The sequence below is a fragment of the Parasteatoda tepidariorum genome, chromosome 2 (genome assembly GCF_982258835.1).
Source record: "Parasteatoda tepidariorum strain Cologne lab strain chromosome 2, Ptep-v5.0, whole genome shotgun sequence".
NCBI classification, from domain to species: Eukaryota; Metazoa; Arthropoda; class Arachnida; order Araneae; family Theridiidae; genus Parasteatoda; species Parasteatoda tepidariorum.
The window spans coordinates 16097271-16112893 of record NC_141756.1 but is presented as its reverse complement, the minus strand read 5'-3'; the positions used below and the strand labels follow the sequence as shown (position 1 = coordinate 16112893).

At 28.8% G+C, this 15623-nt stretch overlaps 1 protein-coding gene across 2 annotated transcripts in view; it reads right to left on the bottom strand.

Annotated features, from left to right (window-relative positions):
- The window catches only part of LOC107448829 (uncharacterized), a 228833-nt gene that overhangs the window by 201919 nt on the left and 11291 nt on the right, over nt 1-15623 (bottom strand). For both annotated transcript variants that reach the window (XM_016064182.4, XM_016064181.4), the window contains 2 exons: nt 14944-15114; nt 5733-5897 (listed from right to left, as the gene is read on the bottom strand). In XM_016064182.4, the coding sequence (XP_015919668.3) occupies nt 5733-5897; nt 14944-15114 (336 nt within the window). The remainder of the gene's footprint in view (nt 1-5732; nt 5898-14943; nt 15115-15623) is intronic.

Here is a 15623-nt window from a genome sequence, read left to right as displayed (position 1 = left end):
AAATTCGATGATCTCAAAAAAAGCAAAGTAGGGATGTCGATTTTAAATTGACAATGATGACAAGATATTTGTGTGTAAATACTCTAAACACCCAATGATTTTTTATATGCAAAGAACTGCGCAGTGAGTGTTAATGCAATAATAAATTTCTTAAATAATTGTAGACAATAGATTTGAGTTTCATTAAATAAATTCTATAAAATAACTACGGACTAGTTGTTCACTAAATTGTCTTAATATGATATAAGTACAGAACATTTGCCCTTCAAATACATTTACAGTAGAAAACTTAATTACTCAACTATTGTAGTTAGAAAATATACATGTTCCATTTCTATCGAATACGAACAAACAAATTAGAAACTCGCATGAATCTCTTCTCAAATATTTTTAATATTATGTTTGATTTCGTGAAAATCTCCCAGTTAACGAAAGAAGGCCAAATTAGCTAAAAGAAGTCCTTTAAAATTCTACCCTTATATGATAAAAGACATATTATAATTCTTTTCAAAGTATTTAATTAAGTCAAAAATTATTTACATTTACCCTTTTAAATAACATAATTTTGCTGAAAATGTCTAAATTCGAAGCGATGTTAAAGCGTATAACACTTTGATTTTATATATTAGTTTTTATTCTCTTAGTAAATCACCCTGAAGTATAAATTGTTCGATAAAGCTAATTTAAATATCAATATAATTTATACATTGTTTAATCTTATAAATCAAAAAGTTTGCGCACATACCAAATGAAATTAGTTGGAATTTACGAATCATCCTAAGAGAATAAACATTATAATGAGAAATGTTTGAAGACATTAATAATAAAGAGTAGAAAGATTAAAATGTACAGCTGCCTTGATAAATATAGAATTAGAGAATTAAATAATCGTGATAAATGGAAGAGTTTACAAGATAATTAATGATGTGAGTTTTTGCGGTTATTAAGTTCTTTTTAGAAAATGTCATCTTTAAAATTTCTATGAAACATTAGATTAAAAGATTTAAAAGTTGTTTACAGAATATGCAATATATATATTAAAATTTATGCATGATTTGTAACTATAAATTCAAATACTCAATTTTATGTTTCAATATTCAGTACAGTTAAATATTCAGTTATACATTCAAACTCTCTTTTTTGATCGACATTTTGATCTCGATTATTTTTGCATGTCAGTTAAAAGAGTGGAAAAAACGTGAGTATCCATTTTTACATCAGTAATAGGGTTTCAAAATAACAGATCAGAGATAAATTTTATATTTCCTTTCTTTCTCACATTAGAGGAAAGTTAACTGCCAAAATTAACTTTGATGCTACTCAATATCTTTAAAGTATTTTTTTACGTCACTTATTAGAGTTTACGGACACCTACATTATTTCAAGTGTCCATTCAAACAATCTCATTTTCTCAAAATGTGATTGTGTGAATTGTTTTTATGTATTGTGTTACGTAACAGTAGTCCGATTCAAAGAATAACAAACAAAAAAATGTTTACACCTCTGGGAAATGAAAGAAATGCATTTACAGAAAAAAGTCTGACGTGAGGCAGCAATAAAATAACACATAGAATTTTTTTAGAAGTTTTCAGAGATATTGTACAATATTTTTATGTGTATAAATATGCCTTTATTTAGAATGCAAATTTTGAAAACTTTAAACTTAAATAAAGTGACAGGAAAATAGTTTATTTGCAATTATTTTTTAATATCATTCGAGTGTTTCTTTCTATATGAAAAAAAGTTTTGCTTTTTGCATTATTTCGAACATTGATTTCATTATTCTTTCACGAAAATATTCTATTCTTAAAAACAAGAATATGACTCTTTCAACTAAAGAAATCAATTAAACTCTCTAAACAAACAAAATCTTTATTGAACTGAGTCTTTATTATCATTTGATTTCTCAAAGAGCGTTCGTAAAATATGCTTAAAACGTGTTCATTGATCGAATGAAAAGAGTTAGAAAACTCAAACCTATAGTTGGTAAAATCAAACTCAGTCTAATGGGATATTGGTTAATTGATTTTTTTCCCTTTATTTTAAGCTGAAAATCACAACATCAAACTACATCTTTGATCAACTGGCTAGAAATAGGATACTCCATTTAAATAAGCACTTTTGTTGAATAAATATTTAAGTTGAGAGAATTTGTGAAGAGAGAAAATGAAATTCGTTTTTTTTACTCTTAGATAAGTGAGAAATTACTTATAGAAAAAGGAGAATTAAAGTGGGAAATTACGTTTTAAATATTGATAACAAACCAACTCCAAAACATCAAAAAGATAAAATAAATCACAAGAGCTATCATTTAATTTGTTTTAATTGCAAACATTTGTATGAAATAAACTGTATTTACATCGTAACCTCTTTATAGATGACCACGTGATTCATAACGGATATGCAATATTTACTTTATACAATGTGGAGTGATGCACGATAAAGCGAAAATATTTTTTTTTCCTTTTGTAGAAATCGTAATTTGAAAAATGATTTTCTTTTTTAAAAAATGATTGCTTCAAAACTTTAAGAGGACGAAATATGAAGAAAGAGCTATAATTTAATTTTGTCTTCTAAATCTAAGTAGTTTTATATTATAATATAACCAAAAACTTTTAATCATAACATGTTTCTTGATCAAATCATGATTCACAAAATGGATTTACAATATTTTCTTTCAGCAAAATAGCTTTATGCACGATAAGGGAAAATAATTTTTGTTCCTTTTGCAAATAGCACAAATTGAGAAATTACTTTTTTAAAACATGATAACATTCTTCAATACACCAAAAAGACAAAATATGAAGAATAAATATATAAATTTAAATTTAATTTTGTTTTCTAAAAGTAAATATTTTAAGACACTAATATAAAAAATTCATCTACACCGTAACCTCTTCTTCGGACTCGGGATTCATATACTGGCTTTAGAATATTTACTCTTACTACTACATCTTAAAATAAGCAATTGAACTGCTCGGATTCTTTTTCCATTCATCCTCGTGAGATTAGCCACACACCAAAGTGACTTTAACCTATACGCATGATCCATCTCCTGTTAAGGTTATTTTATATTAAAGCTATTATGAGATTCTTTTATTTTTAGCATCTTCATTTATTTTGTTTTTAAAATGCTGCTGAAAAGTTGAGAAGCTGTTTTTTCTCCTTTTAAATTAAACTTTACTTTCTTAAAATTGAAAAAAAAATCGAAAATACACGGAAAGCTTTAAAAAAACTGGAAAAAAATGTCATTTTGAATCAAATAAGGGAATTGAATTGGTTTAAAACCATACAGCTCATTTCTGCCCTTGTGAAAAAAGTTTCATTTTCTTATATTTTATGAAAAGTTCCACAAAAAACTATTGAGGACAACAAATAACGTTCACCATACATTTAACTCAAAATGAATTTTCAATTTTAATTACTACTTTCCAAAAGCTCATTTTTATCAACAATTCGCAAAAAAAATCCTAAAAAATACTTCTTCGAAAAATATTTTTCATTTTTTTTCCTTGTCATGATTAATCTAGCGATATTTATGTTTGGACGTTAGTCAAATACCTTCTGCAAAAAATATATTTTCTTTTATGAACGAACTTGTTTTAATTAATCTTTTTCAAACGCACGCTAAATTACACAGAAATTAGAATTATTTTTTACTTCAACCTTTTGTTCAATTTTTCATTAAAGATAGGTTATAGTTGTAAAATAAAATTTACATTTGTTTTTTAGTTGAAAAGTTTTCTGTTTTCATTAAAAAGTCTCCAAAAGTATTTTAAAGCATTATTTTTACTTTAAACATTATTTTAAACATTTTTTCAAAAGAAAATTTTAATGCATGATACACATACAAGCACTCTTTTTAAGAAACTGGATTGTGATTCTTCTATAACTATGAATAGTTAGTTAATTATAAACGACATTTGTTATCCAAGCGACTTAAATGATTCAATTGAAAAAGACAACAATATGAGTTATGAAATATTTCATTATTTGCAAATTTGATTATTTGAAAAGATTATTCATCACTTCTGCAAAGATTATTTTATCGAATGCAATTTAAATTTGAATCCCTCAGGGTGGTGCCCAAACCCGAACTGAAAATTTAAACTTCGAAAATATATACTTTCTTTTCTAAGTTCACATTCTAATTTAATGTTCAAGCATGTAAAAAAGTGCTTTAAAGAGGACATGTCACCAATATTTCTAATTGGTGAGTTAAATAGAAAGTTTGAAATATCTTTATCCCTAAATATGGCACCTTGATGTTCCTAATTTTCTAAAATTGGCACTATTTTTGTCACTCCACCAGCACTTGGCAACGTTTTCTCAATTATCTGCTTTGATGCAGCACAGCTTTGGTGAGATGATCTAGACGTACAGATTGCTTAGATCTTTGTACGTTTTAAAAGGAATGTACAAAAAAAGTTTTGGAGTCAAAGTTCTATATCAATAAGCTAATGACCACCCAAGCCTTGCAAGTCAATGTCACAATAAGTCAGCCACAATTTTGTCCTAATGCAATTAAAAGCTTCCTTATTATTAAACTATGCCAGCAAAGCCAAAGAGGGTAATTAATAGATCTATCATTGTATACAATATGAAAAATTCCGAGCCAAGTTGCACAAAAAATTTATATTCATTTGCTGGCTACATAAAATGAAACTCAATTTTATCCTATTTTGGTATGTTCACTATCTCCAAATATGAGTAGAATGTTGTACCAAAAATAGGTGTTTTGAAGAAACGCAACATCCATTTTCATTCTTTCTTTTTTATATAGTATCATAGGTAGATTGCACCATAATTAGGTATTTTTAAAGCCCCTAAATACAGGCCATATTTGCTATTTTTTGGAACAAAACTATTTGCAGTAAGTAGGTTTGTTTATGACATATTTCTAACGATTTTAAACCGCTAACCAAATTTAAAAAGGCATCATAAAAGAAATGAAGTTTAATTAACGCAAAAAAAAAAACATTTGCCTACCTAAATAAGTTGATACTTGAAACAACATGCATTAGTCGTTCTGATACACCGAGACTGAGTTGTGAATAAAACATGGCGTCGTAAACAAATATCGCTCAGTTTACAATCACAGTCAAAGTTTTGTGGCCTTTACCAAATTTTGGTGCAGTCATTTGCACAATGGAAGTATTTCTGGATCATACTTCACAGTTTATGGTGCAATTAAAATAAAATTATCTTTCAAACTTTGGGGTAATGAGAAACTTTGCACCAAATACTGCTTTTACCTAATTTTTTTACAGTCTATATTATTGCAACACTCCCATTTTGTAAACAAATCAAAATTTTGGTAATAAAAATGCTAAAACTAGAAATTGGTACTCATTCGTTGAAAAAGGAGGGACATGAAAAACCTATAACCACAGTACCTATAATAGTATACTAGACACTTAATGACATCTCTGCGTTAATAATAGTTTGTCAGTTTCTCTTCCATACGAAACTGATACGTACCTAAAAGTTATCCGTACGCTCATTAAAAATGTAAATAATTATGGATCATTTATTTGCTAGTGAAAATTATGTAGGTGCATGTCCTCTCTTGGTCATTTTGCTGACTATCCAAAATGACCAAGGATAAGTCAAGGTAAGCTGATAGGTCACTCTAATTCGTGGAATCAAAGTTGACTCGTTTAAATTTGATTCTTGCATTCTGATAAACTAACCGTATGGAACAGCAGGAAAAATAATATTTCGAAACTCACCCTCACAAGTTGGAACATCTGATGTCCATCTCCTTCCATCACAATAGAGAGCAGCAGGACCTTCTAAAGTGTAACCAGGGTGACAATCATACATGAGTATAGCTCCGCGATAAGCTTCTGTTATTCGAGAGTTTGGTACTTCCGGGGGTCTGAAACATCCTCGGGCTGAAACAATGAAAGATTCTCTGTTATAAGCTTGCTTAGTAACTAGCTTTTTTTACATCTCAATATGGGCTATTGGTGGCTGTAAAATGTGAAGGCAGGCCATCACATTTTCGATCCTTTAAAAGTGGGAGAACTTTCCCGTTTTGGTAGCCCGACGACCTGCGCGTGAAGTGGAGTTCCTTACGATAGTTATTATATATATTTTATTCTATAAAATTCTTTTAAGGAATATTTTCATGCCGTTTTTTGTAAAAATTTTCAATAAAAAGCGAAGTTTTATGTAATGATGAAACAGATATCAGTAATCATATGTGCAAGATTTTGGATGTATATTTCTTAACTTAATAATTTTTTTGGTATATTTTTCCAATAACTTTATTAAATTATTATTAAGTAGTAACAAACAGAAAAATAACAAAATACTGAAAGTATATTGTTTTGGACATAAAACATTTTTTTACTTAAAATATTTCATTTCGCAAATACACCTGAAGCCTGCTCAAATCTGATAAAGCGTCCATATGTTGGCCATAATAAATTTCCTTAAAAAAGAACATAGCGTTTTAGAAAAACGTCACTTTTGAAAAATATTTTTTTAAGTCACTTCGGTGAATGTTAAGATTTAAAACTCTGACTTTACCAACAATTTTTAATCAACTCTTTATAAAATTTAACTTTGTAAAATGCGAAGTACGAATAAATAAACCATATGTTTGAGAATATTTTCATGATTATAACATATATTTAACATAAAGCAATGCTTGAGTAAAATATCTCTACGAAATTAAATTTTATTATAGTTAATGAATTTTCAGCTCCGATAGAATAATTAGACAAAACGTTGAAAATATAAAGGCCATCCATCATAAAATAATTACTGTTCATTTAATATTGTTCTTTCTAAGTAAAAATATTTGCTTTTCAATTATAAAACCATAACTGTAAAGATAATTTTGAATTATTCAAATATTAGTTAAAATTATTTTGCCACTCTTTTATGATAGTTAATTATGTGTAAATAAATTTGTACAATTAGTTTTCAAAGATAAGCAACTTTCGCTTGTCAATTATCAATGTTGAAAGTTTTACAATATTAACGATTATGTCCCTTTCAAACTAAATGTACTGCAAAGAAAACATAATTTGCATGAATAAACAATTTTTCTACGTGTATTGTAATTTACATAGGGCAGATTCTAAAGAGAGAGAAAATAAAAACACGAACTTTTCCGCTGATGAGAAATAGTCTATTATAAAATGCCCAAGTGTTAATTTATTTTTTGATTGATTGCCAACTTCCTAAATTGACATTCTTTTAAAACAGGTGTCTGGAAGTAATGGAAAATTGTTTCAATTTTCTTTTAAGTTTTTTTTTTTATTGTTTTGCATACAATAATTTCTTTTGTTATTTTTTACCTTTAATGATTTTGGATAAATGACTTTTAAAAAAAGAATATTGTTTTTGCTTGAAAATAAAGTTAGATTATTGGCGTGAATTCTTTGTAAGATATAATTTTAAAAAATGAAAATTAAATACTGTTGTTGTTCTTGACATATGCCATTAAGACAGGGGGGTGCGATTGTTCTTGTCTTCCAGTGGCGCCATCTATGGCCAAGAATTCGACTTCTGCCACACTCATATGTCACACCCGTTTATAGGGCGGACCCATTCATACATTCATTCATTCATCCACAGATCGTAATTTTGACCTGAATCAGAGAACGATCAATCTCCAATTCAGTACCCCCAGAGGTTTTGATTTGTTATGAGAACATGGAGGACTTTGCAAATCGACAGATTTAACGTGCATCAGTCACCAATGCCTACACGGGAAGTCCTCGGCCGGCAAGGATCGAACCCGTGATCACTTGGACATGGGCCCAGTGCCCTACCAACCAGGCTATCCCGGCCCATTAAATGCAGTAAACTCTCGATATCTCGAACTTCGATATCTCGGAATCCTTGTTATGTCAAAAAAATATTTTTCCCCTTAGCATTATACATCCATGTAATGTTAATTTGAATTCCCATTTCTTCTTAAAACCTTGTTATTTCTAATTCTTTTCGACGTAGAAATTGAATTTGTTCGAAAAAATCACAAATTAAGTTTATTGTAAACCAATTCTTTTCTATTTAAGGCATAATTATTTTAGTCCTACTTTTAAGATTGAAATTAATTGCACTTAGACTTATAGTCAACTATCATTACATACATATTTAATAGTAGTTATTATTATGTTTCCTTACAACTTTTTAGAGTAATATTATTAGTTTAGAATATATTTTTCTAGTTTTTAAGAACATTTTTCATTCTTAACTTGTTATCTCGAAAACTCGCTAACTCGAAATTTTTTTAGCATCCCTTCAACTTTGAAATATCGAGAGTATACTATATTTTGAAAAAAAAAATTTGCATTGATTGATTAATTATTTTATTTTACTTTTTATACTTGCAGACTTGAAGTAAAACTGACCAAAACCAAATGCAGGTTTAGTTTCTCAGTTATTCCTAATAGCTCCTTTGTTCACAATTACAACTCTCGGGAGATGATGTGAAATTCATTTTAATTTAAACATTGATTGATTAATTATTTTATTTTACTCTTTGTATTTGCAGACTTGAAGTAAAACTGACCAAAACCAAATGCTGGTTTAGTTTCTCAGTTAATCCTAATAGCTCCTTTGTTTACAATTGCAGCTCTCGGGAGATGATGTGAAATTAATTTTAATTTAAACATTGATTGATTAATTATTTTATTTTGCTCTTTATATTTGCAGACTTGAAGTAAAACTGACCAAAACCAAATGCAGGTTTAGTTTCTCAGTTATTCCTAATAGCTCCTTTGTTCACAATTACAACTCTCTGGAGATGTTTTAAATTAATTTTAATTTAAACATTGATTGATTAATTATTTTATTTTACTCTTTATATTTGCAGACTTGGAGTAAAACTGAACAAACCAAATGCAGGTTTAGTTTCTTAGTTATTTTTAATAGTCCCTTTGTTCACAATTGCAATTGTCTGGAGATGTTATTAAATTAATTTTAATTTAAACATTGATTGATTAATTATTTTATGTTACTCTTTATATTTGCAGACTTGAAGTAAACTGGCCAAAACCAAATGCAGGTTTAGTTTCTCAGCTATTCCTAATAGTCCCTTTGTTCACAATTGCAATTCTCTAGAGATGTTATTAAATTAATTTTAATTTAAACATTAATGCAATAAAAGATATTATCAAGTCATTTATATAAAAATTGAAGAAAATAACACAGAATAAATCATTTTTAAAGAAAACTTTGTCAGATGTGAACCAATTTTTAAAAAAAAAAATTTGTTGAATCATATTAATCTATTGACGAATCTCGTTAATAGAAAATTGCTCAAAACTTGACATTGTTAACAACGCATGATTAAGTAAATAATAACACATTAATATTCTATTGCTCATAATGACATACTTCCATGCTGTAGAACATTTAAAAAAAAAAGAACCCACTAGAAAATTGTTACAAAACGTCAAATGTTCTTGACTTTTTTTCCATTTTCCAGGCATTAGTTTAAAACTTGAAATTTTGATGAATTGTAATTATCTAACAACCTTCACAATTATTTTTCTTAAGTAAATTAAATGTTTCTTATACAATAATGATGTTTCCATAATTGTTTCTCGTATACTACCAACAAAACTTCTGGGACTTTAGGGGATTTTTATGGAATAAAAATGCTACTTAGTTTTTCCTGGGACGTTTTCAACGTATAAGTTATTCATCATCTCAAAGTTGTTTATCTCATGAATATTTTAGTATTTAAACTCTTGTTATATTAAATTCGTGAAAGAGGGTTTTTCGATTTTTTTTTCCTTATTTTTAATTTCATTAATTTTTGAAATAAAAACGTTTTTCTTTCTTTTGCCAGAAAACTCTAATAAAAGCACAAAATCCTCCTCTTTCATAATTTAAAAAATAAATTACTTCACTTTTTATATAAATAACTACAAACCGAAGTAAATTTATAATTTTATTTTTCGAATGATATTCTAAATATTTTATGATAAAACTGAAACAATTCTTATTTTTAGAAGCATTAAACGGAATTGAGTTTATTTTCATCAAAGAAAATATATTATTTAAGTTTATTACTTTCAAATATTTTCAATAGCAAAATTTTTTAGATTTAAATTGAAAGAAATGTTTTGACAATGTATTTCTAGAAAAAAAAAATTTCGCAGTTTCTCTTAAGTTAACAATCATTTGCAAACATGCATGCATAGAAAAATTGTTGCATTTTTTTGCATTGCATTAGCTGCGAGATAAAATTTAATGCTTCATGTTGAATATCCAATTTCCCCTGAGACTGAAAAAGTTTGAAAATCTAGACAGTTCTAACAAAATTAAAATCGTGTTTAACAATCATTTTTTTTTTGTTGTTGTGATCAAAAAACAATTGAAAATTGTTTATGTCATCCATAATGAAATTGCAAATAAAATTTCAGTTCTCTGATTAAATTAAAGTGGCAGAATTTTGAATGAGGATGATACAAGTGCAATAATTCTGACTACAGAGGTAAACGATAGAAATTCACAGTATCATCAGGCCGGGTGCTCTAAGTAACTATAGATTTTAATTTTGAACATTTTGAACATTTTGAATTATAGATTTTAATTTTGATAAAAAATTGAACATTTTCCCGCATGATTCAAAAACAATTCGCATACATGCTTTACATTTCTAAGAAAGAGCATATGTGCTTTTTGTGAGTTAATTATTTTTTTATTTTTTATGTTACACTTGCATTATTAATTAATTTTTTAATCATGCAAATTAATGTTTTAATAATGCAAGTTTATTTCTCAAAATTTCAATAATGCATTATTTTTAATAAAATTATTTTTAATTAAATTAATAATCTTGCATTATTAATTTAATTAATAATTAATTTTTATTTGCTACATTGCAGAATGATATATTTAATTTAATAACTCTGGAATAAAAAATTATAGTGCTTAATTTTAGCTATAACTCAGCCCAAAAATATTTATTAATCTCTGTCAGGTATAGAATACTTATCTCGCCATACATTTTTACACTTTAAAATTATCCTCAAACAATACCTGTTCACTGCCATCTAGCGTTGAAAATATTTCCTAAATTTTCCTTGTTATTAAAATAACTAACACGTCCGAAAAAAAGTTAAATTCTCTACCTTGTTTAAATTATGGAATTTTTTTCGCATTTGAACTCAACTAATTATGCAGCTCCTAAATTATTTTTAATTAATTAATTATTTAAAGATTTTAATAAATGCAAACTTTCGAAAAGATATTTTTAAATTGTTGTGCACTAACTTAAGCACTTTATAGTGTTGTTCTAAGATTAAAATAATTTTCTGAAACTTTAATATTAAAAAATATTGATAATCTCTTGGATTAGAACACAACTAGCATATAAAGTATACCAAATCATAAATTTAAAGTTTCTAATTTTATTGTTTTATTAATATCTGTGAAAGACCCTATGAACTCTATGAATTATTACAAATTTTACGGAATTTGAAAACCAATTGGTCTTGCAAATATTTATAAATTGTTAGTAATTAATTAAAAGCATATCTAAATAAGCTTACCGTCTGACCTCTTTGACCTTTTAAATTTTTGGTCTAATATTGAAAAAAAAGTCTGTATTATCAGCTGAAATCTGCTACCATTTATAAAGCAAGAGAAAATATTATTTTATAAATTATTTATGTTGATTTTATGCAGAATTTTAATTTTTCTTTAAACCTGTAATACAGTTGTGAACATATTTTCAAAAGCCAGACACCAGCGTTAATCAGTTAATACGAAAATTGAACAAAAAAAACGAACCGTCCTGAATATCTTTTGACATAATGAACGGATCTTCATGTTCTAGGACTCAATCTTACTGGTTCAAGAAGAGCACCTAAAATTAGTGCAGGCGATATTTTAAGTTACAAAAGCGGACACAAAAACGTGTTTTCTCTTAGTCTCTTAGTAAACATATATAACTTAGTAAACATATTAAGTTATTTTTTCCATCTTTCCCATCTTCGGATAAATGAACTTCATAATTGTGGGGAAAAAAATTCAATACGCGTAACAAGTTTTCAAGATATGGCGAAGTACGCATAATATAAAATTAATATTTGAGTGTTGAAATTTTAGATCACTCTCCTGATCAAACTATCGCGACTCTAAATTGCGGGTAATTGGAGGTCAAAAATCAGAATCCATCGAAAATTAGGTATGTTTGTTCAGAGAAAGAACGTTTTTGTGTCTGATTTCGTAACTTAAAATATCGCCTGCACTAGTTAATTAGCATATTTGAGGTCACCACCTCAAACCAAAAATATTGAGTTCTAGAGTGTGAGATTTTGATCATTAGATTAAAAGTTATACAGATTTGATCTGAGTTTTTTTATTTGTTATAACTTTAGCTCAAAAACCGATAATACACTCATTACCTAGAAAATCTGCAGATTAACTAGAGTAATCCGTCGAAGTGTGGAATCATTAGATTAAAAGTGATTCAGATTTGATCCGAGTTTTTTTATTTGTTATAACTTTAGCTCAAAAACAGATAATGCGCTCATTGCCTAGAAAATCTGCAGATTAACTAGAGTAATCGGTCGAAGTGTGGAATCAATAATTTTTCGGAATCTAAGTAATGAGAGCATTAAGGGTTAAAGTTCAAAAGTTCGTTTCTCTCCCTTTATCAAATTCGTTAATTATTTGATTGTATTTATAGATTTTTTTGAAATTGAAAAAAAAGTAAATTACAAAGCTATATTAATTTCCGTGAATGTAATAATATTTTTATCCTTTTTGTGTTTTAATTTTTATTGTTGTTGCTGACGTAAGCCTGTTTAAGCAGAGGGGGAGCTATTGTTCTTGTTTTTATCTATGGCCAAGAATTCGACTTCTGCCACACCCGTTTATAGGGCGGACCCATTCATACATCCATTCTTTCATCCACAGATCGTAATTTTGACCTGAATCAGAGAACGATCAATCTCCAATCCAGTACCGCCAGAGGTATTGATTTGTTATGGGAACATGGAGGACTTTTGCGACTTGACAGATTTAACGTGCATCAGTCACTTTACTAAACGGGGAGACTTCGGCCGGCGGGGTTCGAACCCACGAACTCTCGGACATGGGCCCAGCGCCCTACCGTTCAAGCTATCCCAGCCTGTGTGGTAGGTAGATTCTATCTACTAATGTGTTGATAGTTTGATTTTAATTACTTTTTAGATAGCGGAAAATAAATGAATAACAAAATGTTAGTTTAAGTAAACAGAATAAATGATAATAAATTGTTAATAATAACGGATATAACTGAATTATAATAAATGTAAGCGTACAAAAACCTTGCTGTTTTTCCAGTCAAGATGTTATTTTCACTTGTTCAAAGTGGGTAACGTATGGATTAGTTAGGTAATTTGAGGAATGAAATAATTTTTTTCACTTTATCCCTAGTTAATTTGCCTGCCTGCTACATAATCTGTGGAATAACTCATCTCTACTCTATAAAAAAAACTTTCTTCGTTTATGTTGACATCATTTTCTGGTATATGTGTAGCCGTGAATGATCGAAATCAAGAGAATGTCGACTTTCACCGGTGAATGTCAACAATCACATGTAACGCTTTGGGGAATGTGTCAAATATTTGTTATTTTTGATTTAATATTAATTTATTCGTTGATATTATTATATTTATTTGATATTTTAAAATCAGCTGAGGATAGATTAGAAGAAACATCTGTGTTTAGAGTATCAGTGGCTCTTGGCAGTTACACTTGACCTTAAAAAGAAATTGATGCAGGGTATACCGGGTTAATGTATACCGGGCAGTGGCACTTCACTAGACCTAGTATATATTACGGACATTTACTAAAGCAATTTAGTGATTATCAGCATTCACTGGTGGACGTCAACAACCACCCATTTCTGTCATTCACAGCACCGAGCAAACATTTCGTCAAAATAGTGAAATAACTATCGTCACTTTTCCAAGGAAACGAATTTCGTCAAAATTTTGAAAAAATATTTTGTCATACTAATTTTTTTTTCAAAAAAAAGAATCTTGTAGCGCCTAATGTATCTAACTTTTCTAATAACCACGTTATCGTATGCACCATACAGGTGGATCGATGTAACGCAAACATCACAAAGACAGATCGAGCAGCGAGATAAATTACATACATGTCCGAAGCGAGCTTCGAACCCAGGATCGTCCTGGTACAAAGCCAACTCCTTGATCATCATGCAGCCGTTCGGTTTGTTTCACCACTATATTTTCGATCTCTCTACACCACTCTACTTTCATTTTAGATTCTTCGTTCCAGTTTACAATATCCCACAGTGCACTGCGACGAGGACGCCTTATATTTGAGAGTTCGCATTTTGCCACAAACAATGTGATTTTCGTGACAAAATAATTGTCAATATTAACGAAATACAGCTCAAGAATTGCTAATTCGTCAAAAGTGAGAGTTGTATTTCTAAGAGTATACATTTTAACGGTAACATGTGTTCACTATTTTATATTGATACAACTTATTTAACAACAAACTTTGGGGCAGATATAACCTGGTTGGCACGGCTCTGGGCTCCCGTTTGTGAGAACAGGAGTTCAAATGCAGCTACCAAAGATTATCTATGTAGTAAATGGTGATTGGTACACACTAAATCTGTCAGGTCACAAAGTTCTCCATGTTCCCATTACCAATTACACCTCTGGTGTACTGAATTGGAGATCGATCGTTCTCTGGTTCAGGTAAAAATTACGATCGGTGGAAGAATGAATGGATGTATGAATGAGTCAGCCGTATAAACAGATGTGATGTATGGGTATGGCGGAAGTCAAATTCTTAACCATAGATGGCGCCACTGAAAACAGGAACATTCACACCCCTTGCCTTAATAGCCTACTACAACAACAACGGCAAACTTTTCCCGGCCATAAAATACGATTTTATTTTTAATATACAAAAAAATATCAAAATTTATTGAAAACTCACCGACACAAACAGGTATAGGATTGTTCCATTGACCCCTCACACATGTTGAGAATCTTTTTCCTGCAAGTTCATATCCGGGGTCACACAGGAACTTAGCAATCCGGCCTCTGTTCCGAATCTTAACTCTTCCGTTTTTCAATTTATTCCTTATCCAAGGGCATCGATTAAAAGCTAAAAGATTAAAAGAAATATTAGAGTTATTAATGAAACACAATTTAGAAAATGTGTGCTGTAAACAAAATAATTATCTTAATTGTAGTTTACCCTAGAAGTTATTTTACCAACCTTACTTGCCAAAGCTTTTTTTTCTCCTTTCGTTTCGATTTGAATTCGTTTGAATGTTTTTAAACGACTAGCAATCAATCGCATATGTTTTTTTTTATTTTATTAATATTTAATTGTCAATTATAAAATGTTTTATTTAAACATTTTAGACAGTTTGAATTTTTTATTTTTTATTGCACTCACAAAATATGTTTATGAGATTAAAATTGCATTAAAAATATTGAATAAAATTAGAAAATCGGGAAAATTAAGACTGGATGCCTTAATAAGTTGTTACAAGGTCGTGTAGTTCTAGAAACTCAAGTACATGTATTTCAGTTTTATAATTTTATAGATATCTTATACTATAGTTAGTTTATTCTTTTGCATACAATTTTAATAACTAAATTATTTTA